At 59.2% G+C, this 26098-nt stretch overlaps 6 protein-coding genes across 6 annotated transcripts, besides 2 other annotated features; all 6 read left to right on the top strand.

Annotated features, from left to right (window-relative positions):
* Positions 1-138: 138 nt before the first annotated feature.
* LPMP_231090 (hypothetical protein) lies at positions 139-2175 on the top strand (the record flags this gene model as incomplete). The annotated part of the gene is made up of 1 exon (XM_010700964.1): positions 139-2175. The coding sequence occupies one exon, from the start codon at positions 139-141 to the stop codon at positions 2173-2175; it is 2037 nt and encodes a 678-aa protein (XP_010699266.1).
* A 1925-nt stretch (positions 2176-4100) lies between these two features.
* Positions 4101-5468, top strand: LAP (cytosolic leucyl aminopeptidase; the record flags this gene model as incomplete). Its single annotated transcript, XM_010700963.1, has 1 exon — positions 4101-5468. The coding sequence occupies one exon, from the start codon at positions 4101-4103 to the stop codon at positions 5466-5468; it is 1368 nt and encodes a 455-aa protein (XP_010699265.1).
* Positions 5469-6274: 806 nt separating this feature from the next.
* Positions 6275-6748, top strand: LPMP_231070 (hypothetical protein; the record flags this gene model as incomplete). The annotated part of the gene is made up of 1 exon (XM_010700962.1): positions 6275-6748. One exon carries the CDS (start codon positions 6275-6277, stop codon positions 6746-6748), a length of 474 nt encoding a protein of 157 aa, XP_010699264.1.
* Positions 6749-8477: 1729 nt separating this feature from the next.
* Positions 8478-17114, top strand: LPMP_231060 (hypothetical protein; the record flags this gene model as incomplete). The annotated part of the gene is made up of 1 exon (XM_010700961.1): positions 8478-17114. The coding sequence occupies one exon, from the start codon at positions 8478-8480 to the stop codon at positions 17112-17114; it is 8637 nt and encodes a 2878-aa protein (XP_010699263.1).
* A 919-nt stretch (positions 17115-18033) lies between these two features.
* On the top strand, positions 18034-19338 carry LPMP_231050 (methyltransferase, putative; the record flags this gene model as incomplete). Its single annotated transcript, XM_010700960.1, has 1 exon — positions 18034-19338. The coding sequence occupies one exon, from the start codon at positions 18034-18036 to the stop codon at positions 19336-19338; it is 1305 nt and encodes a 434-aa protein (XP_010699262.1).
* A 421-nt stretch (positions 19339-19759) lies between these two features.
* Positions 19760-20014: a repeat region.
* A 1071-nt stretch (positions 20015-21085) lies between these two features.
* On the top strand, positions 21086-22546 carry LPMP_231040 (beta-fructosidase-like protein; the record flags this gene model as incomplete). The annotated part of the gene is made up of 1 exon (XM_010700959.1): positions 21086-22546. One exon carries the CDS (start codon positions 21086-21088, stop codon positions 22544-22546), a length of 1461 nt encoding a protein of 486 aa, XP_010699261.1.
* A 502-nt stretch (positions 22547-23048) lies between these two features.
* Positions 23049-23319: a repeat region.
* The last annotated feature ends 2779 nt before the right edge of the window (positions 23320-26098 follow it).

The raw sequence follows: 26098 nt of genomic DNA, 5'->3' as shown, positions 1-26098 counted from the left end.
TCCACGCACCGATATTGACTTCACAGTAGGGTGTAGACTCCGTGGGATAGCAGCGGGCTGATTGATCGTACGCTAGCGCCACGGTGCCACACCTCACAGTAAACCGAGCAACCCCGAAGGGCGAGACCCCTCTTGAGAATGGCGATAGTGCACAGGGGCGTCGCAATCGCTATTTGGGTGTCCTGCGGCGTGTTGCTGGTCGCGGTCGTCTGCCTCACCGTATTTTTGTTTCGCCATCAGCGTCGTCGCAATCTCAAGTCCGCCACTTATGATCAGCTGAAGCAGATCGCAAGTAGTGATACGTGGGACACTGAGGGCGCGAGTCCTGCCTTGAACCTGGCTGCTCCGTGCGGCAGCACCGCGACGGTGTTGTACCATGGGTTTCAACGTTGCACTGCGGAGGAGCTGGAGGCGACGCCGTCGCCGACCAGTACCTGGAGCTTCCCCGCTCCTCTAGTCGTTCACTTGCGTGTCCGTGCCGAGCAGGTGTACATGGATGTGTGTGACATTCTGCTAACCGTCAACCGACTGCGCGACAGTCTGCCGTCCGACCACAGCAGTCAGCAAATCCTGGGCAACGACGGCTACTACCACCAGGACTATCTTCTCTACACGGCGCCACTGGAGTTCTGCGAGGCAGGTGTGTACGTTATCCAGGCCCATACGGTGCATCCAGTGAAGCAGGTGGTTGGCGCCGTGCACCAGTTCGTGTACGTGGTGACTGGGATGGCCCCATCCAATGAACGAAAACCACCCCCGTCGCCGGCGAATGTGCCTCTGCTCACGTATACGGCCGGTAGCGCAGCAGACAATCCCACAAAGGCGATCGATATCAATATTGCGCGGCGACAGGCGGAACGGGCACACCCCAGTGAGGATGCCTTTCAACAGGCCGCGCACGTAGACCCATCTGCGCATAGACAGACTTCTTTTTCTGCCACTGTGGCACCCTCAGCGGCCACCACCGGTTGCGTGCCGCTGCCGCCGGTCATCTCCCCCAGCGGGGGTGAGGTCACCACGTCCACAGAGATCATCATCACACCACACGAACTGAGCACAACACCCGATCAGCTGCGGTACAGCGTTGACGGAAGCTACCCCACCCTGCTCTACACGGCTCCGTTCAAGGTGAGTCTGCCGCCACCGTCGCTGCTTCCTTCGCAGCGCCGCCAGGTGATTGTGCAGGCCATCGCCGTGCACGCTGCCGCTGCGTCACCAGGCGAGGACTCTACTGTTATTTCGGCGTCCTCATGGGTGCCCGGTGGAAGAGTGAGCTCCATCTCTCGCGCCGTGCTGCAGGTGCGACCTGCTGGGCTGTCGTACTTTGACCCGCAGGTGCCGACGCCGTCCATGCGGCTACGCGCCACGGATGCGATTTTGTACTTTGACGAATCACACAACCCGCCACAGACGCAGACACTCTACGAACTTGTCTTTGTGAACGAGTCTCGGCGAAAGGTAAAGTTTAGTGGGCAGCGCGCGTGTTTTTACGACGGAAATCCCATTGCGCTGACGGAGAACGTTGCTACTGTGCATGCGTGGACGGTAATGAGCAGCGATGCAGCAGCGGCACGGTTCAGTGGCGGCTCCGGCGCTGACACGGCAGATCGCGTGCGCAGCGTACCAACCATCTACGACTGCAGCCGAGGGGCCCTCGAGCATGGCAAGCTTAGTCGCCGGCGGATGGAGCAGTACAACATCCATCCTGAGCAGCTCCTTCCGCCGCCGGTGCTTTGTGTGTCGTGCAACGAGATGAAGCTGGCTTTTGACGACCCGCCAGCAAACAGCCGCATCGTCTACACGCTGAACGACACCGAGCCGGTGCTGTGTGACGTGAACCCGCCGGCGTGCGCAGTACCGATGAGCAATGACACCTGCGGTTCTCGCCAGCGGCAAGGAGGAAAGAGAGAGGACCATGTTAGCCCCATTCTCGGCGATCGGGACGGTGCGCACACCTACGTATATCAGCCAGGCAAATACATCCACGTGACGCTCATGGAAAGTCAGCCCGTCTACGTGACGGCGCGTGTGTTCGTGCCGATTTTTGAGGGCGACGACGGAGCTCTGTACGGTGGCAGAGGAGCGCAGGGAGGCAGCTGCTTGGGTAGCGGGAAACTGCTGGGGTACCGCTACGGCGGCGTCTTTCATCGCGGATTTTACTTCAACAGCAGCTAACCAGATAGAGATCCCCCCTTAACGGCGTCTCAGCGCCGTTGTTATTGCGCCTACGAGCATGTATGTATGTACGGGAACGGTTTCTTTCGGCTTGCGTTGCTTCTCTTTCTCTGTCTTACTGGGACAGCCACCGCCTACCTTGTGGGCCATACATGTCCCACACACGTGCAGCAGGAAGGCCAAGCTGCACCAATCCCCTGTGCCACTGTCACTGTCTCTCTCTCTCTCTCTCTCTCGTGTCGATGTCAGGTGTCGTTTCTTGTTTTCGACTCTAGATTGTGCGCGTGCTGACCTGGTTCGAGCACCGGTACTCACGCGAATTTATCACCCGCGCTGCCTCACTGTTGTGCATACACATTCGCCTTTTTGTTTTTATTTTGTCTCGCACCGCAGTTTTCGCCCTCTCGTTCTCTCTCTGATAGAGGGCAGTCAACAGCGAACAAACAGGAGAAGACCGAGAAGATTTATCGATATGTGCTATACATGTAGGATTGTGCGTGCGCGCCACGCCGCCGTTCGTCTCCTCAGCGCCTCCAGTGACGTCACCATCGGCGTGAAGGTGAGTAGCAGGGGATGCAGTCGCTGACCGATCATCATCAGCATCATTATCATGATTATCTTTCCTCCCTTTTACACCCCCACACACAATCTCTCTCGCTCTCTCACTGTCTCCTCTTTCATCGTCCTAGTCACTCGGTCAGTTCTTCCTTCTTCCCCACATTGAATGCACACAGTCTATTTTGTATAGACAAACGCAGATAAACTGCACAAAGAAAACGCAGGGGCACTCGACGCCGCGTCGACCAACACCCCTGTTGCCTTCAACGTCCTCCTTCCTCATCCTGTGCCTCTCGCTCTCGTTTGAAAGTACACGTGCATCTTTAAGCAAAGCAAACTGCCGCACGCAGACGCATCCACATACAAAAAACGCACACACATGCGCATATGCCTGCAGTCCTCCATTACCCCTCCTTCCCCCTCCCCCTTTCGCATAGACTAGCCTACCAGAGCGGCTGCTGGTGAGAAAGAACGAAGGTGAGGCTGATCTCAGCGACAACACCCCCCCTCTACTTCCCCTCGTTCATGTACTCCCCACAGCTCTGTAGTCTCATAGCGACGCGTGCATACCACAGGTATACAGTACTCATTCATAGACTCGTTGACGCACATCGCTCTATCCTCCTCCCCCTTCCCCACCTGCCGCTGTCGCCCTCTCCGTCCCATTCACATCCGCACAGTTGTCTCGCTCTCTCTTCGCACTTTCGCACACTCTCTTCCTTCTCCTTTCCATTCCTCTCCCCTCGCCCTTCTCTCTCCAGCGTCACGCACACCTACCCACCAATCGCACCGTCTCCACTGCCCCCTCTCTCTTTCTTCCTCGCTCCGGCTGTTGGTGCTGCCTGTGGTGAATCCAACTTCCATAAGCGTTTTAAGTGTGGGCCTTCTCTCTGCCTCTCTCTCTCTCTGTTTTGCATTCACTTTGGGGCCACGCCTCTCCCCTTTGCCTTCCCCTCCTTCCCCTCTCTCCCAGCCTGTACTTTGCTTCCCGGTTGACTCTGTGCGCGTCTCAACAGCCAATGCTTCGTCGCGTGCTGTCTCGCGGCCCACTCCCAAAGTCGCTGTCGGTATGCTCCACGACCAAATTGGCGGCGAATAGGGGCAAACTTGCCAAAGGTCGCGGTGTCCACGTGCACTTTCTCACCGCCGCCGAATGCGCGGCATCGACTGACGATGCTGCCGCCGCTGTTCCACCAGGCTTTACCGGCAAGGCAGGAGAGGTGGACTTTCAGGCTGTCTGGGGTACCGCGCAGAATCCTTCCTCAGTGGCGAACACTGTGGCGAAGAAAGGCCGAAAGGCACCCGGCACCAGGCGCGCTGCGGCGGCGTCGGGTGCTGCGGAAAAGCCTGCTGAGCTCGTGGCGGGCATGGGGGCTCGATGCACAGTGCGGGATTACCGCCTCGCGGTCACAGCTGCCGTGCGCAAAGCTAAGATGTGCAGAGCCGCGTGGGTGTCGCTACACCCACCGAAGCAGGATATCTTCACCATGACGGACCCGTACCACCCGCCGCAGCGACTGCAGAGCCAGGAAGTGGTGGAGAAAACTGCCACCTTTGCCGTGACAGGGGCATACCAGTACGACCGCCTGAAATCGAGCATCCTTGCCGCCGCGGATGGTTCAGAGAAGCGCAGCACTCGCGCGAGACGAGTGGAATCGCAGGCTAATCCCGCCAGCACTCCACAGCCGCCAATGGAGCTTCTGGTGGCGTCGAGCAATGCCCAGGCGGTGCGCACCGGCGAAGTGATTGGACATTGCGTCAACGACGCTCGCAACCTCGGCAATCTGCGCGAGGACGAAGGCGTGCCGGAGTTCTACGTGGAGTGGGCGAAGAAGTACATAATACCAGAGGGCATCAAGGTACGCAAGGTGCTGCGCGGACAGCAGCTCGAGGAGGCAGGCTTGCACCTCATGTACAACGTCGGCCGTGGCTCCCGCTATGAGCCGTACTTGATGGTGCTGGAGTACGTCGGCAACGGCCGCTCAAGCGCGACGACGGCCCTCGTTGGCAAGGGTGTAACGTTCGACTGCGGCGGTCTGAACGTCAAGCCCTATACTTCGATGGAGACGATGCACACCGATATGATGGGGGCGGCCACTGCGCTCTCCACACTCAAGGCAATCGCGAAGCTGCAGTTGCCGATCAACGTTGTGGCTGCAGTGGGACTCGTGGAGAACGCGATCGGGCCCGACAGCTACCATCCCTCTTCCATTATTACTAGCCTCAAGGGGCTCACAGTGGAGGTGCTCAACACGGACGCTGAGGGCCGCTTGGTACTTGCCGATGTGCTGACGTACGTGCAAAAGTACGCGCCGCTGGAGAAGAAGCCTACCCGCATTATCGACCTTGCCACGCTCACTGGTGCCGTTGTTGTCAGTCTCGGTTCCCGCCGCGCCGGGTTGTTCTCTCCCTCCATGACGCTGGCGAATTCACTCATGTCCACCGGCACTCGGTGCGGGGAGGAGCTGTGGCCGATGCCCATTGGTGACGAGCACAAGGACATGATGAAGGGCGGCATTGCCGACTTGATCAACACTGCTCCCGGGCGGCAGGCCGGCTCCTGTACCGCCGCCGCGTTCCTCGCCAGCTTTGTAGAGCCGGAGGTGCAGTGGGCGCACCTCGATATTGCCGGCGTGGCGGATGTCGGGGACAAGCCCAAGGGCTACGAGCCAGCTGGTGTGACCGGCTTCGGTGTGCAGCTTCTGGTTGACTTCCTGCGCCACCACAAGCCGTAAGGCGCGAGGGGCGTCCTCTTCTGCGATCGCGTTTTTATTTATTCGCTGTGTTCTCTCGGTTCGTACTTTGTGCCTGGTCGTATGGTTGCCTAATCACTCCCTATCCCCACGCACACACGCACTTTTTTTTCCCTCAAAGAGTATCTTGGTGGACTGAGGCTTGCAGGCAGCAGGACTTTCCTTGCCTCTCTGGCGCGTTTGTGCCTTGTTTGCTTGGAGCGTGGTCTCTACGCATGTGGTGTCGCGCGTCGCGTTCGCCTCTTCCATACTCGCAGCACCGTCTGTCGTTGCCTTCTTCTTTCATTTCTCTTCTTCGGTTCTCCGCTCGTTTCGCACTGTCGGCCCGCCGTAATCATCATTGTCATCGCTGCAGTTCGCCATTTCACATCTTCGCAGGCACAAGGTGGCCACTTTGTCTGGGCATACGCGACAAGAGGGCACTGGCCGGAGTCTTAGAACGACTCGCGCCGGAGCACCACCGCAAAAGCCATAACATCCCGAGTTGCGCCGACTGCGGGGTGCGGGGAGGGGTACGTTAGAGGAGCCCTCAAGCCCACGTCCCCAAGCAGAGAGAGAGAGAGAGAGACTGGAAAAGACTGCGGCTGCTTTGTGTCTGCTTGGGGTGTGCCGGTCTCTCTCCCCCTCCCTCTTTCGCGCCATCTTTTTTATTTCTGCCGCGTGCGCTCCGTGCATCTTCATAAAGCACCCAGGCGCGCGCGCACACGAAGAGTTGTCCGTGCATGTGGTGCGGTGCACGTGCGCGCTTTTGAGAGGAAGCCGAACACAAAAAAAGGTGCACGCGCATAATGTTCTCGCCATCTGTGCTGCTGCGGTCCCGCATCCCGGACACTGGCCACCACACCACCGCCACTTTCAAGTGGGCCACTTACACTTTCTGGTACTTCCTAGATCCCGCCCTGCGCCGTCATCACTGGTACTATCGACGTAAGGTACAGCTGGACCGCTTTCTGGAGAGGAACAGCATTGCGACAAACTCGTTGATTGGCGTGATTTTCGGAGTCACAGTGTACTTTAGCGTTATCTGTGGTGCCCTGCTGCCGCCAGCGGTGGGGGCGAAGGAGCACTCAATGAAGGAAAACGCGCGCGAGGTGCTCAACTTGATGGAGTGCGACACGTCCAAGGAGCTGCCGGCGTATCAGCTCATGCGCGTGAAGCGAGAGATCATCGGCAAGCTACACGCCGTCGCGGACGAGGCCGAGGTGCGGCGCCAACGCGAAGAGGCGGAAAAGCTCAGTGAGCTGCTCAAGAGCCTATCTTGAACTTGTGAGTGCTTGTGCGCGTATGTGTGTATGTGTGTTAACGCCTTGTGCGTGGCTGTTTGTAATGCGCCCTCAAGAGTGCAGGGGCGTGAAATACGTTGTTGGTTCACAGACTTGCTGATGGGCGGTTAAGAAGCGAAGTTGCATCGTAGGTTGATTTGAGCCTTGAGACTGCATCCACCGTGAGTGAGCGAGATGTGGATGTGTGTGTGTGTGTGTGTGTGTGTGCGTGCGTGCGTGTGTACACGTTGCACGCCCGAATCGCAACACGTACACACGTAGGCGCGTAGTACTGGGTGCGCAGGGCTGGAGAAGAGAGAACGGACGCACTTCACTCATGTGCGGTGATGAGGCACCTGCAGGCTGCGTGCTACACTACCGTGCGCCTTTCCTTTCTTTTCCCTCTTTGCTCCTCCTTCCGCATCCGCATTGACTCCTGTCGCTTCTCCTCTTCCCTCTTCAGTCACCGCCTGTAGGGTAGCATGAGCGTCGTTGAGGGCGAGATGGGGAGGGGGGCTTTGAAGCGGCTTATGCAAGGCCTCACAGGGGGCACGAGGGAGTGGAGAAGCGAAGCGAAAAATCGAACGAAAAAGAGAGCGCCACGTAAGCGGTGGCACCTGCGGTGCGAGAAGGCGCGTATTACCACTGACGGCTCGCATGCGCGGACGTTGACTCCTCGCTGCAGAGAGAGAGAAGGGGCAGCCGCCTCGCCCCCCTCTCTTCTCCCACTCGTCCTCTTCCCTCTCTCTCGTCGTCTCTCCGGGGCTCACAGCCAGTGTTTTGAGTCTCTGGTTTTTTTTGGTGCCATCGCCACTTCGCTGCCCCTCTTCAGTCTCTTCATTCATCTCTTTTCTTCTTCTTCCTCTTGTCTCTCTTTGTGTTTCGAAATGCTTCACGCACCACTGCGTCGCTCTCCTCCTGCCATCTTTCTTTTCTGCTCACCTCACAACAACCGCTTCCAGGACGCGCGCACCTCTGTGCGTTTCCTCTGTCTTTCCATTCACAGCTGGAGTGCTGGCCTACTCGTGGCTGCCAGCAAGTTCGCAAACTGCCTCGGAAGGGAGAGTGTTGAAACTATTCTCAGGGCAAGGTGAAAGTGCCACCTTGCGCACCATCCACTGCGCTGGTGTTGCTACGGAGCCTGTGAGAGCGCCCTTCTGGTGCGCTCTCACAACCGCGACCGCGATCGCGCCCTCTCGCCCTCTCTTCTGAGTGTATGGCGCAGTCTGTGTGCGTGTGAAGGAACGTGCCTGAGCCTGAGGCATCACCAGCGTACACAGTCATACATTCACCCTTCTGCTCTCCTCCTTTTCCCATTCTTCCAACGGGGGATGGCGATAGTAACTGCGGAAGCAAAAAAAAGCAAAGGTCAGTGGCTGTAGCGGACCGAGCTAGACCAGCCTCCTCCCCCCGCTCCCACGCGCAGACCGCTATCACCACCACCACCGGAATAGGAGCCTCTCGTCGATCTCTCGGTCATTTGTGCGCAGGTCTTTCTCCCCCTCCCTCATATCTCCACCGGCAAAACCTCTCTCTTTCTCCTCCGCCTTCTCTCGTTTCTTTCTCCCCAACGCATACAGCGCTCTCCCCTCTCCGACACAATCTTACCACATCCATACACACCTTCTAGTGTATCTTGCTCCCTTTGGCCTCACTGGGTAGCCGTACACTGATGGGCAGTGGATAGCTCGTCGCATCCACGGATGACAACGATGCAAGGAGGAGTGACATGGAACCTCATCCCCCTGCTATGAACCGATCTAAAGCAGCACACACTGCGCTATTTTCTCCACATACTGTTGACTCCACCAGCCATGGCGTCCTCGTCGAGCGCCGCTCGCATCACGAGGGTGGCGGTCACGACGCCTTCCGAGAACGTGGTCAGATCGTCTCGCAGCCTGGGCCACCGTTGCAGCTCAGCACACGCCGACTGCAGGTGTTTAGCTACGTACTCGCGGAGCTCAGCAGTGCCACGACACTCCTGCCTGACTACACAAAGGCGATCCTGAATCTGTCGCGGCGGCTTGTCGGGGCGTGGCAGTCGGTGACGGCAGCCGCAGTTGCGCGGACGCGGTATGAGCACGCGCTGGTGTGGGCAGCTCACCAGTGCAAGAGCACCGAGGCCTCAGCTCTGAGGGCGTCGTCGTCAGCGAAGACGACGCTTGAGGGCTGTAGGGTTTTTGGAGCGACGCTGAGGCGCTCATCGCAAAGACAAGCACGAGCGAAAAAGAAGCGGAGATGCTCCGTGCCAGTCACCGCTGCAGCTGCTACATCGTCGTTGTCCCCCTCTGCTACTGCGTCACTTTTCGGCTTGGCAAGCTCTTCACACAAGCGACGCCGTCTGACCCGAGAGGCGACGCCAGCGGCTGCAAGCGTGGGCGCGACTGCGGTGGATCGAATTGTTGAGAAACCACCACCGCACTCCAACGCTCCCAGCGATGATGGCCCATTGGGCCCGCCTAACGTTGGCTCGCCGAGGTCTTCCAGTAAGCAACGACGAGCTGATGTCACAGCAACATCGCCTTCACCTTCACTCTCTGATCGCCGCCGTGGCGTCCGTCACGACCGCGCTGCCCACAAGCGCCACCATCAGTTTGTGCAAAGGATGCTGCTGCAGCTGTGGCTGGATGCCCAGGAGGCGGAGGACAAGGCAGGGCAGCATGTGGAGTATATTCGTGCCTTAGTCGTCAACGCCCTGTATCAACAGTATTTACAAGTCACGGTCGAGGCTAGCTACCACGACCTGGCGCTGTATCGGTGGCTCTCGCCGTTGTTGTTCTCGGCATACCGTGGCGGCCTCGAGGCGGGGGGGCAAGCGTGGTTTCGCCACGGTCGTCATCTGCGCCACCGCAGCGCGTTGGCGCACCCGGAGAGTGGGTCTCTCCAGCGTGCGCGTCAGCACCAAGCTGCTGTGCAGGTGGTGGCAGATCTGCGGCTTCTACTGCGCGTGCTGGGACGCGCTCGCATTTCGGCGAGCCCGTCCCGAGACACACGAGTGTACAGCGGCGGTGATGATGGCGACTCTGGCGTCGTCATCGCATCGCTAGCGATGGAGAACCGCAGCTCGCCCAGCTTGCCTGTGCCGCCACCTACCACCACCGCTCAGGGCGGTGCTTGCTCAGAGGATTGTGCATCCTTCGCCACCGTTGGAGGTGTAGCTGCCGCAGTAGCAAACAGTGAGGGGAGCAACAGTGACGGTGCGTCGGCGCGATGGACTGCCTCAGCTGATGGCAGTCGGGGCTCTTCTGAGCTCAGCCCCAGCGATGGCTTCGACGACCACACGCTCGCGGTGCCGATGCCACTGCAGTCTTTCTTACAGGCCTGCTTGTCATTTGATCCTACACACTGCGCCTTCACCCTCATGTCACGATGTGTTGTGCTCGCCCAGCACGTCCGGTGCGGGGATGATGAGCAGACGGTGTCGTCCCCTGCCCCGCCGAGTGGGAAAGGGGCTCGGCAGAAAGTGCACAGTGGAGTGGGCAGAGTCGATGAAGGTGTAGCCGATGGAGTGGACGGCGAAGAACCGCCACGGGAGTACTTTGGCCTTTTTTACGTAGTCATCGCCCGCCGTGCTGTTGGTGCTTGTGCCTGCACTGCGATGTGCTTCGGCAATCACAAGTTCATATTTGTCTGCTGCCACGATACCGAGGTGCTGCTAAGAGGGGCTATGATGACTACGGAGAGCGACGAAGGCGTGTGTGAGGGGAGCGAGGCGTCGACGGCAGCGACTGTAGAGGAGGAAGAGCGGCACTTCGCTCACGTGTCACCTCTATCGGCGAAGGCTACTGCTACCGCGTCCACCTCGAATGAAACGAGCGAAGGGGCTGAGAAACTTGCAGGTGACGGCGCGCGGGCGGAATTCTCCGCCTCCACTTCCTCAACGCTTGCGATGACTGCAACGATCAAGGGTCGCCCAAGCCGCTTCCACCTTTCCTGTCTCCACCCTCACAGACCACGAATGGACAAGTCAACGCCGTCGTCGCGAGTACGCGGAATCAGCGCTCTCAAGGCACACGACGTACATCGGCTCAAGCGCAGTGCCAAGGGGAACCGCGGCGGTGGCGGGGGCGGTCTCGTTGGCGAAGTGGGGCCGTCGCGTGGGGCGCCGCCTTCGCCCCACAGATCGGCACCTCCAAGCGACGTCCTACAAAGCACGCCTTCTCGACAGCCATATTCACTGACGCCACCGTTCTTCTCACCAGAGTCCGACGAGGTGACACCCACGGCGACCACCGCGGGGCGTGGGGTAACGCTAGGCATTGCAGCACTATCGTCGTCGATTGTCACAGCGAAGCTGTGGGAGCGCTCCGTAACTCGGCAGGTGCCCTCACCACATGTGAAGCGGGCACCCACGCAGGCGCTTTTGGCGACACAGGACTCTCCTTCCACTGACAGCGCCAGTGCTGCTGCACCGTGCCGAGGGTATACCGCGGCTAACACAGTGCCAACATCACCCGCATCGACCCAGGGGATGGTGACTGACATCAGTAGTGTGGCCCCGGTGTCGGGTGCTTCCCTCCAGTCGCGCACCGCCGGGGAGGGCTCAACGTCAACCTGTCCGACCCTTGGGCCACTACTGCGAGAGGCGACGAGTGCCTTTCTAGAAGACGATGCTGTTGCCGATGAGGAAGGCACTGACAGTGAATATTCTTGTGCCTCTGCGCCTAATTCGCTACACAAGGGTTGCAGCCGGTATGTGGTGAACGGCAGACTTGCGACGCATTACACCGGCTCCGCAACACGTCTTATGTCGAACTCGGAGCTTTTCTCATGTCAGACTTCCTCGTCCACACCTCTCTCCTTTTCTTCTTCCGTTGCTGACACCTTCAGTGATGGTGAGGAGGAGGAGGATGCAGACGCTGTTGATCGTGGCCGCCATTTGCAGCCGAATCACGGGCTCACCACCGAGCATCGAGATCGCATCCCGAAAGGCGATGATGAGGGGGGTACGGCGGAAGATGCAACGGCAGAAGACAGTGATGACGTTTTCAGCGGCGGCGGGTCGCCAGTCTTTGTTGTCATGCACTCACCCCTTTGCAGCTGCGGGGTCGAGGACATGGCAAAGGAATCAGACAGGACTGCAGCGAGCGCGACTACGGCGTCCCCGTCATTCACGGCCACAACGACACCCGATTTCTTTGAGCCAAGCCACTTGCGTCAATACCAGTCCGACATGCCGCTGGGGGACAGCATAAAGGGGCTGTCTCGTCTTTTTTCTGTATCGTACGAGCCATACATGGACTTTCCTTTCCTGTACTTCGAGCAGCGCGTGCTACTGCCACCTGGGAGTGGGCACGAAAGGCGTGTGGGGGGCCGACGCAGTGGTGGCGACGGTTATACCGTTGCTCATTCTCGCTCCCCCCTAGTTGGTAGTGGGCGGATGAGTCCTTCTCGGACTTCGCCGTCCGCACGGGCGGCTGAGGCGGTCGATACGCAATTTGGCGGTGCCTGCCCCCGTGCTCATGGCACCGATGTCGAAGCTGCTGCGGTAGCACATGAAGTGACTGTGACTGTTCAAGATGCTGACGTGCCGCTGATGGGAGCGGTAGCGTCTACTACACCGGATCCCGAGAGAGACGAGCAGTGCAACTTCGCACACGAAAAGCCTGCTGGTATGCCGAAGGGTACATCGTCCTGTCACCCGCAACACACGCTCTGTGCTGCTGACACGTCAGCGGTGGAGCCATCAGAGGGAGACTTGGCCTATGCTGCGGAGCTCTATGCACGGCTGCAGTTCTGGAGTCTGCGCGGGCAGGACCGAAGTGCGTACATTGATTCCTCGTGGTCGCAGCAATTAAGCCATGTGCGCCCTGAGGGGGCTGAATGGACAGCAGCATCCGCCTCTCCCAGTCTCGCTGGCAACGTGGAGGACCTGGAGGGATGGGCGGAGTTTAATGGACAGGAGCCAACGGCACCGTGGCCCAGCCACACCACGGGTGTCGATGCTCCCAGGAGAGTGCATCACGGGATGAGTCATGGAGCTCTAGGCGCCGGGGAAAGAGGCAAGCTGGCGTCAGGTGCGATATTGCAGTCGTCCCTGAACTCGTCCGTCAACACATCTGAGGCCGACGAAGTGAGTGACATTATCCGCCTTCCATTCCGCCTGCTCCACTGCACGGTTGGCACCGTTGAGTTTGCCGAGGAGGCGGAGCTTGCAGCGCCGAGGGCGGGTGCCAGAGTGCGCAAGCGTCGACGTGCCGCGCGCGCCGAAGGGCGGCAGACAAAGCGACGGCCAACAGCGGCGGAGGACCGTGATACGACAGAGGAGGAAGAGGACGACCCTTCGGGCAAAGAAGAGCCAGTATGCGCCGAGGAGCGTGAGAGATTCCCGCACCTGCCTTCCTTCATGACGGTCAATGCCCGTGGCAAAGAGTTGCTCTTCGAGGCGCTGCGTGAGTCCACAGAGGTGGTGGTGTGTGGCGTGCGAGAGAGCCGCGCCCACACTGGCTACCATGATGTGCTTCATCAGCGCTGCCCCTCACAGCCTTTATCAACTTCGATGCCCACCGTGCCGGAGACCAAAGCCAGTGTGTGCCCGGAGGGAGATGGGAACAGCGTAGGTTACGCCCCACGTGCTTGTGCGGCGGCGGTGGCAACAAGTGGTACACCGTTGAAATCGACGTGGGTCACAGCCGTGAGCCCGTGGACGGTAGCTGCTGCTGCGGTGCAGGGATGCGGCTTTCGTGTTGCAACCGGCACGCTCTCCCGTGATGAGCGAAACCCCTTTGCCTTCGACACCCATCGGCAACTAGGCGCGCGCGGCATCGTCTGCTGGTCCCAGGGCAACATCTCGCACAAAGAGGAGGATGGTAACACCCCAATGGACGCTAGCGGCGACGAGACTGTGATGAGTATGGCGGCCCCAGCGGGCGACAGCGCGTCCCATGGGGTGGAAGGGGCTACCGGCGGCGCTACACACCACCGCGATCACATGTACTGCTCGGACTCTTCTCACATGCCCAAGTGGCGGTGGCCGCGGCTTCCCGCTAATGATCACAAGCAGTGGCGCTGCGAACTGCTGAAGAGCGAGTTCCGCTTGGCCCGATCAAGGTGTCTTGACTGCCTCCTCGTCGACCACACCCATGGCCGCCCTATCGCCGCGATTACACTGGCTCCTCGCTCGTGGACGCAGACATCATTTGGCTCAGCCTTGGACGCCGCCTACAACGATGACTGCGACGGGATCGGCGAGAAGACGCTGCCGAGGAGATGCGCAGGGCGTCGTCGTGCTGACACCAAGGCTACTGACGTGCCGTCTCCGCAGGACGTGGTGCAGCGCACCACCTATGTCGTGATTGGCTTTACTCACTACGTCGCCCCGCTGTGGCGGCACCTGCGAGAGGAGAAGGCGGTGCTGGTGGACATGGACCGCACCCTCATCGACAACGCCATCACGGTGCGCTCGGCTGCAGAGCGTCAGCGTCACCTCCGTCATGTGCATCGCGTCGTGGAAGCCGCTGATGGCGTAGCTGGGGCTGCAAACCCATGCGTGCTCTGGCGCCGGCCCACGGCAGCGACGTCGTCGGCACTCTTCGCTGACGCGCCGTTCCGAGTTGGACGCAACGATGCGCCACAACTCACGGCAGAGGAACTTGCCGAGTCCATGGCGAGGGGGGTGGATGAACAGCAGGAGAGCGTCTTGTACCGTAGCAGCAGCAGAGGACATCACCACCACCACCGCTCTTTTTCTTCTTCAAACCAACTCACCGAAACTGTTGAGGACAACGGTGTACTGCGGCCGACCATACGACACAGGCCACTACACAGCCGCCAGTCAGCGCCGTCTCACACACCTGCTACAGCAGGCAACACCTCAGCCTTTTCCAGTGGCGGCTTGCTGCATTGCTTCATGCGCCGCACCGCATCGCAGCGGCAGAGCCTCGGCATCGTACACTACGAAGAATGCGGCGCTATCAAGTATGATGCTGGCTCCCTGCCGGCATCAGACCTGGGCTTGGGGGCCGACTCGTCGTTCAAGAGCGGTCCCAATCACAGCCGCCGAACGTGTGAGAGCGACGATGCCGAAAGTGTGTCATCTGCGTCGAGCACCGATGCGGATGCTCTCAGATTGAGCTATGAGAAATCTGCCGCTACCTCTGCCACTACCGCAGCTCCGACTGCGGCTGCGACGCCACCGACACGCTACTTCTTTGATGTTGTGTACGTCCGCCCCGGTGTTCGCCAATTTCTCTACCGCGCTGCCACCCAGTGGAACATTCCGGTGGTGCTGGTGACGAAGTCATCTCGGAGTCGCACGGAGGCCATTCTGCGCCAGGTGCTTGATCCACACCGAGTGCTCTTCCCCGACATGCGATCGAGCGTGGTGACGGCAGATGAGATGCTGCACTGGTGTGATGGCGAGGCAGTGTGCCATGATGCCGCTGACAGGGGCAAGGAGGCGTGTAGGGAGGCGGACGTCGGCTTTGGGGATCCCGTAGGAAGACTGGCGGTGCACCAAAGCAGCTCGGCAGCATCACGTAGTCCCGATGCAGCTAAGGCGTACTTCGCCCCACCGCACACAACGGAGGCAATAAGCACAGCTGAGCGCATTGCACGGAGCCGCAAAGGTGCCCTGCGCGTTGTGCAGTTTGTTTTGGATGCCGTCGCGATGACGGCGGCCCGTCACGCGTGGCGCGCTCCGGCGTGGTGCGACTGGCCAAACCGCCTGCCGAAGCCGCGCAGCATCGCTGTGCTGGACGACGCACCACAGGTATGGGAAGAATCGGACTGGAGGTGCACGGTGCACGTGGCCCCCTACACACTCTCCCGCGTCGACCCGCGAGCGTACTTTAGCCGTCGCGGCTACGCCACTTCCCTCGTGCTCTCCTGCTTGTACGGGTCGAAGTGTTTGGTGTGCGGTGAGGGTGTGCTGCGTCTGCCAGAGCGGCAAGGGACTGAGACCGAAACATCCTTGTCCTCTCCTCACAGCCCCTCGACCTCTCTGAGCGGGCCTGAGAGTCGTGAACTCAGGGCGTACCGCTGGCCACATTGCGTATGTGTGTGCCCGCCAGACCATCTTCGTGACATCGCCCGCACGGAGGAGGGTGTGCCGGTCGGCTACACTAGCACGAGCTACGGCGCCGCCACTGCTTCAGATCTGTCTGCGAGCGCAAGAGCGATACTAAGGGCGCTTCTCTGGCGCATGTCAGGCAAGGCTGCGGTGTGCAGCTCCCAGAAGCCACTATTGTTGCCGTCCATCGAGGACTCTGTGACTACAGAGCAAGCGAGAGGTGGTGAGGGTCACGTTGGGGCACGGTACCGCGGCTACCGCCGCCGACGTCGGCACCGGTCCCGCGCCGACGATCTGGACGCAACTATGGCGCCCGTCAGCGAAGAGGGGGCTATAACTGTCTCCGCTACTGCGGACCGCGAGGCCCGGCGGAAGATGGCCGGCCCTGCCACGGTGGCACGGACTGCTGCATCGAGACACGTCGGAATGAGTACGCGGCCACGACACTTCGACACCTTCGACACTGAAGGCATCACGTCCCCTCCGTCCTCCTCGCTTTCAGTGTTTTCCAGTGCGTCAAGTCACACCTTCGCGTCTGCATCGACCTCAGAACGCTCATCTCTGACATCATTATCATCGTCACCGCCTCGCACGAGCTCGTCGTCGTCGTCCACTACCACCAACTTATTGTCCTCCGGGCAATTCGCATGGGGCCCTGGCTTTGGCTATGCGGCAGTGAACGCAACCCCCGAGACTGGCAGCTACACGCCGAGTACCATGGTCACGGTAGCGTCGATGCCGCCCACTCCGATGGCCTTCCGTGCCTCCCCCGACCTGTCGCTTGAGTTCAAGGCGCTAGGCGGCGAGGCCGAGGCAGACGATGACGAGCAGCACGGACTGGTAATCAACGCGGGCAACTTATCTGCCAACACTACAACTGGTAGTAAGAATGCAGCAGGGGAGAAGGGGTCAGTCTTGCAGGCTCCCGCACCAGAGGACTACGCTGTTGCGGCCACCACCTGCTATGGAGCTCCTCGTTCGAACTCGTCTGAAGTAGATAATGTAATTCCGTTGGAGATGCGCGCGGCACCGTCCGTGCTGGGGCTTCTTCGCGCTCCAGGTAGTCCCAGTCATTGGATTGATGATGTAGATGGGGCACATGCAATGGGGTCAGAAGGCTCGGCCATGTCGTCTGCTGACTCTTATCAGTCCTCTTGGCTGAACCGTAGCTTCACGTTTGTGCCCGCGGAGGATGTCGTGCCCATCATCTCTGCACCGGAGACGTTTACCGAGGGGGTGGTGGCTAATGTCGACGACTCAGTGCCGCTGGAGGCGTTCGAGGCACCGCTACAGCGACCGCGGCGCTGGCGCCTCGATGACCCGAGTGACGAGGTGGAGGATGTCATCCCTCTATGACAAGGGACGGAGCGCGAGCGAGAGAGGCAGGCCGCTTCAGGATTTACATTTCCTCCTCCTGTTTTTTTGTGGGCGACAGTTTTGCTGTGTACGCATGCTTCTCGCGGGTCCGTGGCTATGCCCACTCCTTCCCCCCTCCCCTTTCTGTGTTAGCACACGGCGCAGCAGTCACACGTCAGCAGCGAAAAGTGAAAGGGCCAAGCACCCCTGGTGCCCATGCGCAGCAAAGTACAGAGAAGAGAGGAAGCGGGAAGAAGCAGAGCACAGTGTGGAGAAGCAAAAAGTTGTTTCACTGGGGGCCCCAAGTGCACGTGCGAGGGGTGCTCCGTGGCTGTTCTCAGTTGCGTCGCTCCGCGGATGATAATCGAGCAGAGAAAGGACCAGGGTGTAGTGACGGACCAAGGCGCTGTGTAGCCAGCCCGATCGCCCCTCCCCCCTTTCCTCTTGTGGCACCGAAGTCATGCCACCGGTAGTGGTGCCTTTCTCTCTCTCTCTCAGTGATCGTGGGTGGTGGGTGAAGTCTCTCCATGTCGTGCTCTCTTTCTTGGCTGCTGCTGTGTGTTCCTCGCCTTGTTTGAGTAGAACAGGAGAAGTGGAGCTTCTTCTCGTCTCCTTTATTGCTTTCTCTTTCTCTCTCTCTCCATCTTCGCCGACCTACACGCATGCACCCCGCATCCGTGCATGAAAGCTACGGTGAAGGGGTTGTTTCACACGTACGCACGCACCTGGGCCTTTCGTCACAGGCTGTCAACGCCGTCTTTCCTCACAACTCTCACTAGTGATCAACACTATACCCCTTCAAGCAATGCAGCAGCGCCTTGTGCGGCTCTCCTCAGCTGTAGCCGCGGCATCTGTACTCGGCGGGGCAACCCCATCGATGCGCCCCCTTTTTTCCAGTTCCTCTGCTGCGGTGGTTTTCATGATGAGCTACTGCTACACTGGCTTCCTACGGAGAACGCCGGTCCGCTTAGCCATGAACCTCCACGCAAGTGATATGTCTACCCCGGACAGAGCCACGGTGAACTCCGCCAACAAGAAGGAGTTCAAGACCGCGCTCTGCAACGAGCTGGTGAACAAGATCACCGCGCAGGGGTACTACCCCATGTCGCAGTTCATCAAGGACTGCCTGACCCACCCTCAGTACGGCTACTACGCGGCGAAGAAGCACGTCATTGGAGGCGAGAAGGCTGACTTCATCACTGCGGCAGAGATCCCATTCTTTGGCGACGTGCTCGCTGCCTGGGTGATGGATGCTTGGCAGAAGATGGGTACACCACGCGTGCTGCACCTCGTGGAGATGGGGCCTGGTCGTGGTACGCTTATGAAGACGATGCTGAAGCAGATTCAGTACTCGAACCCACATCTGGTGCACTTCTTGCAGATACACCTCATCGAGGTCGGGGCGGCGCGCCGCGAGGAGCAAAAGAGGGCTCTGGCGGCATTCCAGACGGCTCAGGGAAAGATCAAGTGGTGGATGGACCTGGAGTCGTTGCCTTTTTCACTTGAACCAACCGTGTTCATTGCGAATGAGTACTTCGATGCGCTGCCGGTGGCCCAGTTCCGCTACACCGAGCGCGGGTGGGTGGAGACGTGCGTGGAGGTGGACACCGACCCTGGCACAGAGGCCCACTTCCGCCTTGTCCACGCTCCGTCCGGGTCGATGTCGGCCTACCTTATCCCTGACGATGTTCGCACCAAGGGAAAGAGCGGCGACTGCGTTGAAGTGAACACGGTCGGGATGCAGACGATGGAAACGCTCATGAAAAAGATGATGGATTGCCAGAAGGCTGCGTGCCTTCTGATTGACTATGGCAAGGATGATCACATGCACAGCACACTCCGCGGAATCCGTGGCCACCGCTTCGTTGACCCGCTGCTGTCACCCGGAGAGGTGGATCTCTCGTGCTGGGTGAGCTTCCGGCAGTTGCGGTGGGTTCTTGAGCGGCTGGAGGTGGCGCGGCGGCACCTCAAGTGGTTCCCGGTGATGACGCAGCACGACTTTCTGCTCGAGAACGGTATTGATGTTCGACTGGCGCATGTGATTAAGGACGAGGAGACGAAGACGGCAATGAAGGTGCTGCAGAACTACCGGCGGCTGATGGACAAGGAGGAGATGGGGGAGAGCTACAAGGTGTTCGCGTTTCAGACCCGAAACTTTCCGAACGTCTCGCCCTTCTTTGCCGAGATGCCGCTGCCTCCGCTGTCGCAGGGGCGTGGGCGGTAGACCGATGCGCGCAGAGGGTACAACGGCCCTTTCATGCAGCCTGCATGTTCTTAGCTTAATGTGAAGAGTTTGAACACACACACACACATACATACAGAGCGAGTCAATGCCAGAGGCCAGAGAGAGAGAGGGAGAACGTAAGGAGACTTAAGGAGTGAGGGAAGGAGAAGCTCTGCTTCACGCGACTGTCACGCTCGGCAACCCATGGCCCACTTCACCCCTGTGCTTCCTCCCCCCGATACCTCCTCGACTTTCCTCTTCCGTGTGTGTCCATGTACGCAGGCAGGCATAGAGGTGTCGTACCACATCTACTACAACTACTTGCTCAAAGTTTCCCCCTTTCTTTCGCGTTCTGTACGCAACAACGACCCCTTTATGGAAGGTGGGGTACGCCTCCGTGCGTGTGGCGTCCAGGGCCCTGCACCCCCCGCGCTGTGTGTGTGTGGGGGCCTGCGCAGCCCCGAGGGAGGCACCGCGTGGCGGCCGGCGCGGTGGGTGCGGCTGTGAGGTGACCTGCGAGTCCGGGGTAGGCCGAGTTCGCGGCAGGGGCGGTGCGCACTGCTGTAAGGCGTGTGTCGGGCGCTGCTGCGCGCCACACCGGTGGGCCTGCGACGGGCCGGGGTCGAGTGCGGAGCGCCGGACGTCATGCGCTGGACGGCGGAGAATGGCCGCGTTGGAGGAGGTAAGGAGGAGCGCTGCAGCGGCAGGGGCAATGGTGACGGGGGTTTTCTGTCTGTGTGCTTCGTTCTCTTCGCCTGGTGCTGCAACACGCAGGTCCTGCCGATTTTTTCTCTTCTCCCGCTTTGCGCCTATGCACACATACGTGCATGTACGTAGGAATGATGAGACGCCAGGTGTACCACGGCGAGGAGTACGCGTAATCGATGCCCTCGTTGAGGATCAACTTTCTGCTTCTCTTTTTTTTTGTAGGGTTTGATGCACCTGTAGACCTACGCAGGCGTGCATGCCTGCCTCCTAGTCCCTTTCGTGCTACGTAGGCGTCACCGACTCGTTACGTTCTCCCTGTACCCCATGTCCTCCGCCCACCGCCGCTCTTTGCCCCCCCTCCCCCCCACACACCCACACACATATGCAAGCATACATACACACCCGTGAGTTCGCTAGCGTGACATAGGGGCTCAGAGGACAGAGCTTAGTCTGGAGAGGGCGGAGTGGCTGCACAGGACCACATAATTTTGAAGCTTTCAGGACCAGAAATCCCAGACGAAAAAGGAAGGGAAATAGTTTCAGCATAAGGCTACACACATGAGACATGTGATTTGCGTCTTTACTACCACGACAACAACACCCTTCACCCCCCTCCCTCCCTCAGCTTCCCCTCTTCTGCTCCCATTCATTTTTCTCATTATCGACGGGAAAGGCGTGCACCTACCAGCGTGGTTGCTCTGGAAATTGGCCTTATATAATTCTTCCCTTCCTTAGTTCCCCTGCGTGCTGCTGCCTTGACCGCTACAGACTATTTACACCGTACAAGATTATGTCATTGTATGCGGGTATCTCGTAGCATCTTCCGTGTTGTTCTCTGTGCGCGTCCGCTTTCTTTTTTAGCCCCAGCAAGCACACGACGACCATGAGCTCCCCAATACACCAGCGCGCTCCGGTCTGGACTCCGAGTGACACCCATGCCGAGCGGCTTGCGGCCGCGGACCGGACGGCCGCTGCCCGATGGAAGTCAACGAACAGGACATGGTATCCAGACTACCACCTTGCGCCATACGCGGGGTGGATGAACAACCCGACGGGGCTGGTCTACTTCCGTGGCAGCTATCACGTCTTCTACCAGTATCACCCCTACAGCTCCACGTGGGGCCCAATGCACTGGGGCCACTTCACAAGCGAGGACCTCGTGCACTGGAAGCGCGAAAAGACTGCCCTGGCGCCAGGCGACGCGTGCGATCGCGACGGCTGCTTCTCTGGCAGCGCCATCGTACACGAAGATAAAATGTACATTGTCTACACGGGGAACTTTGCACTTGACAAGGCGATGCCAAGCAAACCGGATGCTATCTATGAGCAGCAGTGCGTCGCTGTCAGCAGCGATGGCGTGAACTTTGAGAAGCTCGGCGTTGTCGTGCGCCCGCCACCGGGGTACGTGCACTTCCGTGACCCGAAGGTGTGGCAGCAGGACGGGCGGTGGTGGATGGTGTGTGGTGCCCGAGACGTGACGAAGGACCTTGGCCAGCTGCTTCTCTTCACCACGCAGGACCTCCTTTGCTGGGACGACACGAACTGGCAGGTGCTAGGGATGACGGAGGACAAGAACGTGTTCATGTGGGAGTGCCCCGACTTCTTTCAGCTAGATCAGAGGGACGTCTTTGTGTACTCGCCGCAAGGGATGCGGAAGGTCGGCTATGCTAACCGGAATCGATTTCAGAGTGGTTACCTCCTTGGCTCGTGGGACACATCACTGGTGGAGCCAGCACCACCACAAGTAAAAGGAGAGGCACCGAGGGATCCTGCTGACAGAGGTCGCGCCATTGGCGGGCCCCGCTGGCTAACCTCGTTTGACGTGACACAGCGCTTCCGTGAGCTTGACAGAGGCCACGACTTCTACGCACCGCAGACGCTCTCCACTGTGGATGGGCGGCAACTTATCATAGGCTGGATGGACATGTGGGAGAGCCCCATGCCGACGCGCGAGCACGGTTGGAGCGGCTGCTTGACACTGCCGCGGGAGCTACGCTACAACGCGGCAACAGGACAGCTCCAAATGCTGCCGGCGCAGGAGCTGGTAGGCCTGCGTACATCGGAGGGGACAACTTTGCCTTATCTTCTCGTAGGAAGCAACAACGATGCGCTCATTATCGAGGAATGCACTGCCTACGAGCTAGATATCGCCTTCAACACGGAGACGAGCACGGCGGAGAAGTACGGGCTGTGGCTCGGCTCAGGGGCGGAGCTGTACGTGGACGCGCAGTCGAAGCGCCTGGTGCTGAACCGCCACTACCCGCAGTACATGCTGAGCGGGTATCGCTCCTGCGAGATGCCGGCAGGTGTGCTTCTGCAGCTGCACGTGTTCATTGACCGCTCGTCGATTGAGGTGTTCGTGAACAACGGCGAGGTCACCTTCTCTTCCCGCGTCTTCCCCGAGGAGGGCGACCGGGCACTGCGCGTCTTCTCGGTGAACGGGGTTGCGGACATGGCGGGCGGTACCATGTGGAAGCTCGAGACGACGGTGAAGCACTGAGCGCCTTTGCCCTGCGTGCATGCGCCTGTGTGGCGCTCGGCCTCGTTGGCAGCGGTGCGCACTGACTGATTTCCTCCTTTTCTCTTCCGCCCTTTGTTTGCCTGTCTCTCCCCCTTCGGTCGACAGGCCGTGGGACGCCCATTGCCCATTGGGCGACATCCTCCCTCCCTCCCTCGCCTGCGCTGGTTTCATGCGTCTCGCTGCGCCCGCCGTCCGTGCCCGCGCTACGTGAAGCAGCCGCAGCGGAATGGCGGCACAGAGGGCCGCGCGGAAGACTCGGCAGCGGCCCTGCGTCTGTGGGTGCTCGGGAGTGTGTTGTCGCTTCTCTCGTTTTTAGCTTTCGAGGGGCGAGCGAGACCGGTGGCGGCGCGCGCACGGACGCGTATCGGGCCCTCTGCGCTGCAGTGCGCACGTCTCCATGTGACTCTTTTCGTGTTATCTCTGCCTCGCCCCACTATTTTCCTGCTCCCTGATGGCAGGCGGGGCACGCCTCCGTGCGTGTGGCGTCCAGGGCCCTGCACCCCCCGCGCTGTGTGTGTGTGGGGGCCTGCGCAGCCCCGAGGGAGGCACCGCGTGGCGGCCGGCGCGGTGGGTGCGGCTGTGAGGTGACCTGCGAGTCCGGGGTAGGCCGAGTTCGCGGCAGGGGCGGTGCGCACTGCTGTAAGGCGTGTGTCGGGCGCTGCTGCGCGCCACGCCGGTGGGCCTGCGACGGGCCGGGGTCGAGTGCGGAGCGCCGGACGTCATGCGCTGGACGGCAAATAGTCGATCCGCTGGCAAAAAGGCAGTGCGTCTTGTCGTCTGATATGTACGACTGACTGCAGTTCGGTACGCGTCTCCCTGTGTGCCTGTTCATTCCGTTCGCTTTTCATCTTGGCTTCTTCTCTCTGACACGCCCCCTTCATCTTACTGCGCAGGCGATCAAGGGGCGGTATATATATATTTTTAGCTCTGCACCCTCCTCTCATGTGGGTTTTTTTTTTCTTCTTAGCCTTATCACGCCATACCCCATTCTCCTCTTGTGTCTGTCCAACTGACACAGGAACGACAACACGGACGTACGCTCACAAACGCTTCAGCACATATCACACGGAGAAGGAGAGGCGTAATGCCTTCTATCTCAAGCACAATGTGGCTTTCTATTCCCCAGGCCCACTCCCCCTTATCAGTACAACTTCTGTCGTGAGTGAGCCAATCGGAAGTCTGCCTTCACCCCCTCCCTCCCTCCCTCGTTTCCCCTCTCGGGTCTTCTCTTGTTCGCAAACGTTTTCTGCTCTTTTCCGTGCCCTTTGAAGAAAAGGAGGGGGGGGGGGAGCGCCGCACTCTCCTGATTTCGCGCGCGTCGCGAGCCCAGTGATTGGCTGCTCTCCTCTTGGCTGGTCTTCTTCATGGGCTCTTTTGTGTTCTGTGCACGTTGAACGAAACGGAAACGCAGCCTCCTACCCACGGAGGTGTAAAAGTCTCCTTCCTCTTCCCCTCACACGCTTATCCTCCCTATTCTCTACCCCTTCACCACGCACAGCATACTCCGCTCGATCTGTGTGTCCTAACTTCACACGGACACGCATCTGCGCGTCTTTTGTGTTCAAGTATTTTACAGAAGCAAAGCGGACAGTCGCTGCGTGTGTGTCTCTCTCTCTCTGCTCGCGTGCGCTTGTGTCTGTCTGTGTGTGTGCGTGGGGCTGCGTGCATCTCTTTCTCCCTTTCTCATCTTCTGTTGTTTTGTGTGTGTTCTCCTCTGACAGTGAGGCTGAAAAACGACCAAAACAAAGCGCATCCATCGTGACCGCAATGCGCTGCGCGATCACCGACATCGCAGCACAGCGCACCAGGGGACTCACGCGGACACACCAAAACACAGAGCAGAAACTACACGCAAATGCAGGGAGCGGCTAACGCTCGCAAGAAGTGACAACCGTGAGCGGAAGGGGGGGGGTGCGGGGAGCAGAAAAAGGCAGAGCGAAGGGAGGAAAAAACAACCAATGCAAAAAAGCGCATCGATCGGCATCGAAACGAGCGCTCTCGTGTCATGAGTTGGTTTCTTCAAATTTATTGCACTTCCTTCTCTTGCGTCGGCGCTGGTGTAACCGCTCTCCCGAGAAGGCCTTTTCCTCAACTCTCTCTTTTCTCTGTTCTGTACTACTCTCTTTTCCTTCCCTCGCTTTTCTCTTCTGTTCTTTTCGTTTCTTCTTCCCCTTTGGGCCACCCCTCGCCCTCTCTCTTCTCGCATTCCTCCTGCTTCTCGCTCTCCCAAGACTACGATGGTCTACTCGGCATATCTGAAGTTCTTTTCCTCCGGCCGTTGCTTCGTACCTTTTCGTGGCTTCTTCTTGTCATTTCAAATCAACATTTTATTTCCCCATCGTTGATTGATCGCTTTTTGCTGCTCGACACGGTGCCTTTACGCCGCTGTGTTCTCTCTGTTCTTTTCTGGTTTGCTTCTCGAATTTCTCAACGCCTTTTCCCCGCGCGTGTGTGTGTGTGTGTCTCTCTCTCACCCACACCGCCGCCCCCTTCCCCCTCTACTCTGTCTGCCCTGTGCATGCGCGGGCTTTTTTTCCATGTGGACTCATCTCGCACCTTCCTTTTCGTTCACTCGCTCTTTTTCGCAACTCCACAAAAAAACAACATCGTATTGTCCTCTCCCCTCTTCACAATTCACGCTCTTCCCTGCTCTCTCCTCCTCTTTCCCCATCTCTTCTCTTTCAGCCTATTCACCCGTGCGCACGCACACACACACGACTACCGCAAATACGAAAGCGCACCGACGGAGACGAGGAGTCTGCGTGATAAAAATAATTCAACGAACCGAGAGAGCAAAGGCGCGTTTAAGCCGCAACTTCTGAGCCCTAGTCAGCTTCATTCTCCCTTTCTTCTTTTCGCCGTCGTTGTCCTCACTGCTTCTCTCTCACATCTTATCTCTCTCCCTCTCTCTCTGTGTGTCTGTGCGTACTGGCGGAGCACTTTGAGTAGTCGCCTCTGCGCGTTGGAGGACATCTCAGCAAAGGACGCAGCCAACAGGGCGTGCCTCCCCCCTTTTTCTTAACGACTTTACATCTCCCTCTTCCCTGCAAGCTGACTCAGCCATGACGTTGGCTTCTACCCCTAAAAGCGACATCGAGGAGGTGCAGCAGGATACATCGCACACGGAACGGCTGGAGTTGGCCAATCACACCGTTATGAAGGCCTGGAGCCTGCTAAGCAAGAGGTGGTACCCCGACTACCATATGGCCCCCTTCTCCGGCTGGATGGGAGTGCCAGGCGGCCTCTGTCACCACAACGGTGTATATCATGTTTTCTACCAGCATAACCCCTTCAGGGAGAACTGGGGCCCAATGCACTGGGGCCACTTCACAAGCGAGGACCTCGTGTACTGGAACCACCAGCCCATCGCCCTCGCTCCAGGGGAGTCGTTTGACCACGATGGATGCTTCTCTGGCTCATCAGTGAGTTACGATAACAAAATATACATTTTCTACACGGGACACACCTGGTGCACCGAGACTAAGAAGGGCGGCGGCAGCGCCTCAGTCGGTGATGGAACATCGTTTTATC

Source organism: Leishmania panamensis (assembly GCF_000755165.1).
Source record: "Leishmania panamensis strain MHOM/PA/94/PSC-1 chromosome 23 sequence".
Lineage (NCBI taxonomy): Eukaryota > Euglenozoa > Kinetoplastea > Trypanosomatida > Trypanosomatidae > Leishmania > Leishmania panamensis.
Note: the sequence above shows the minus strand (reverse complement) of the source record. Positions and strands in the feature narration are given on the sequence as shown.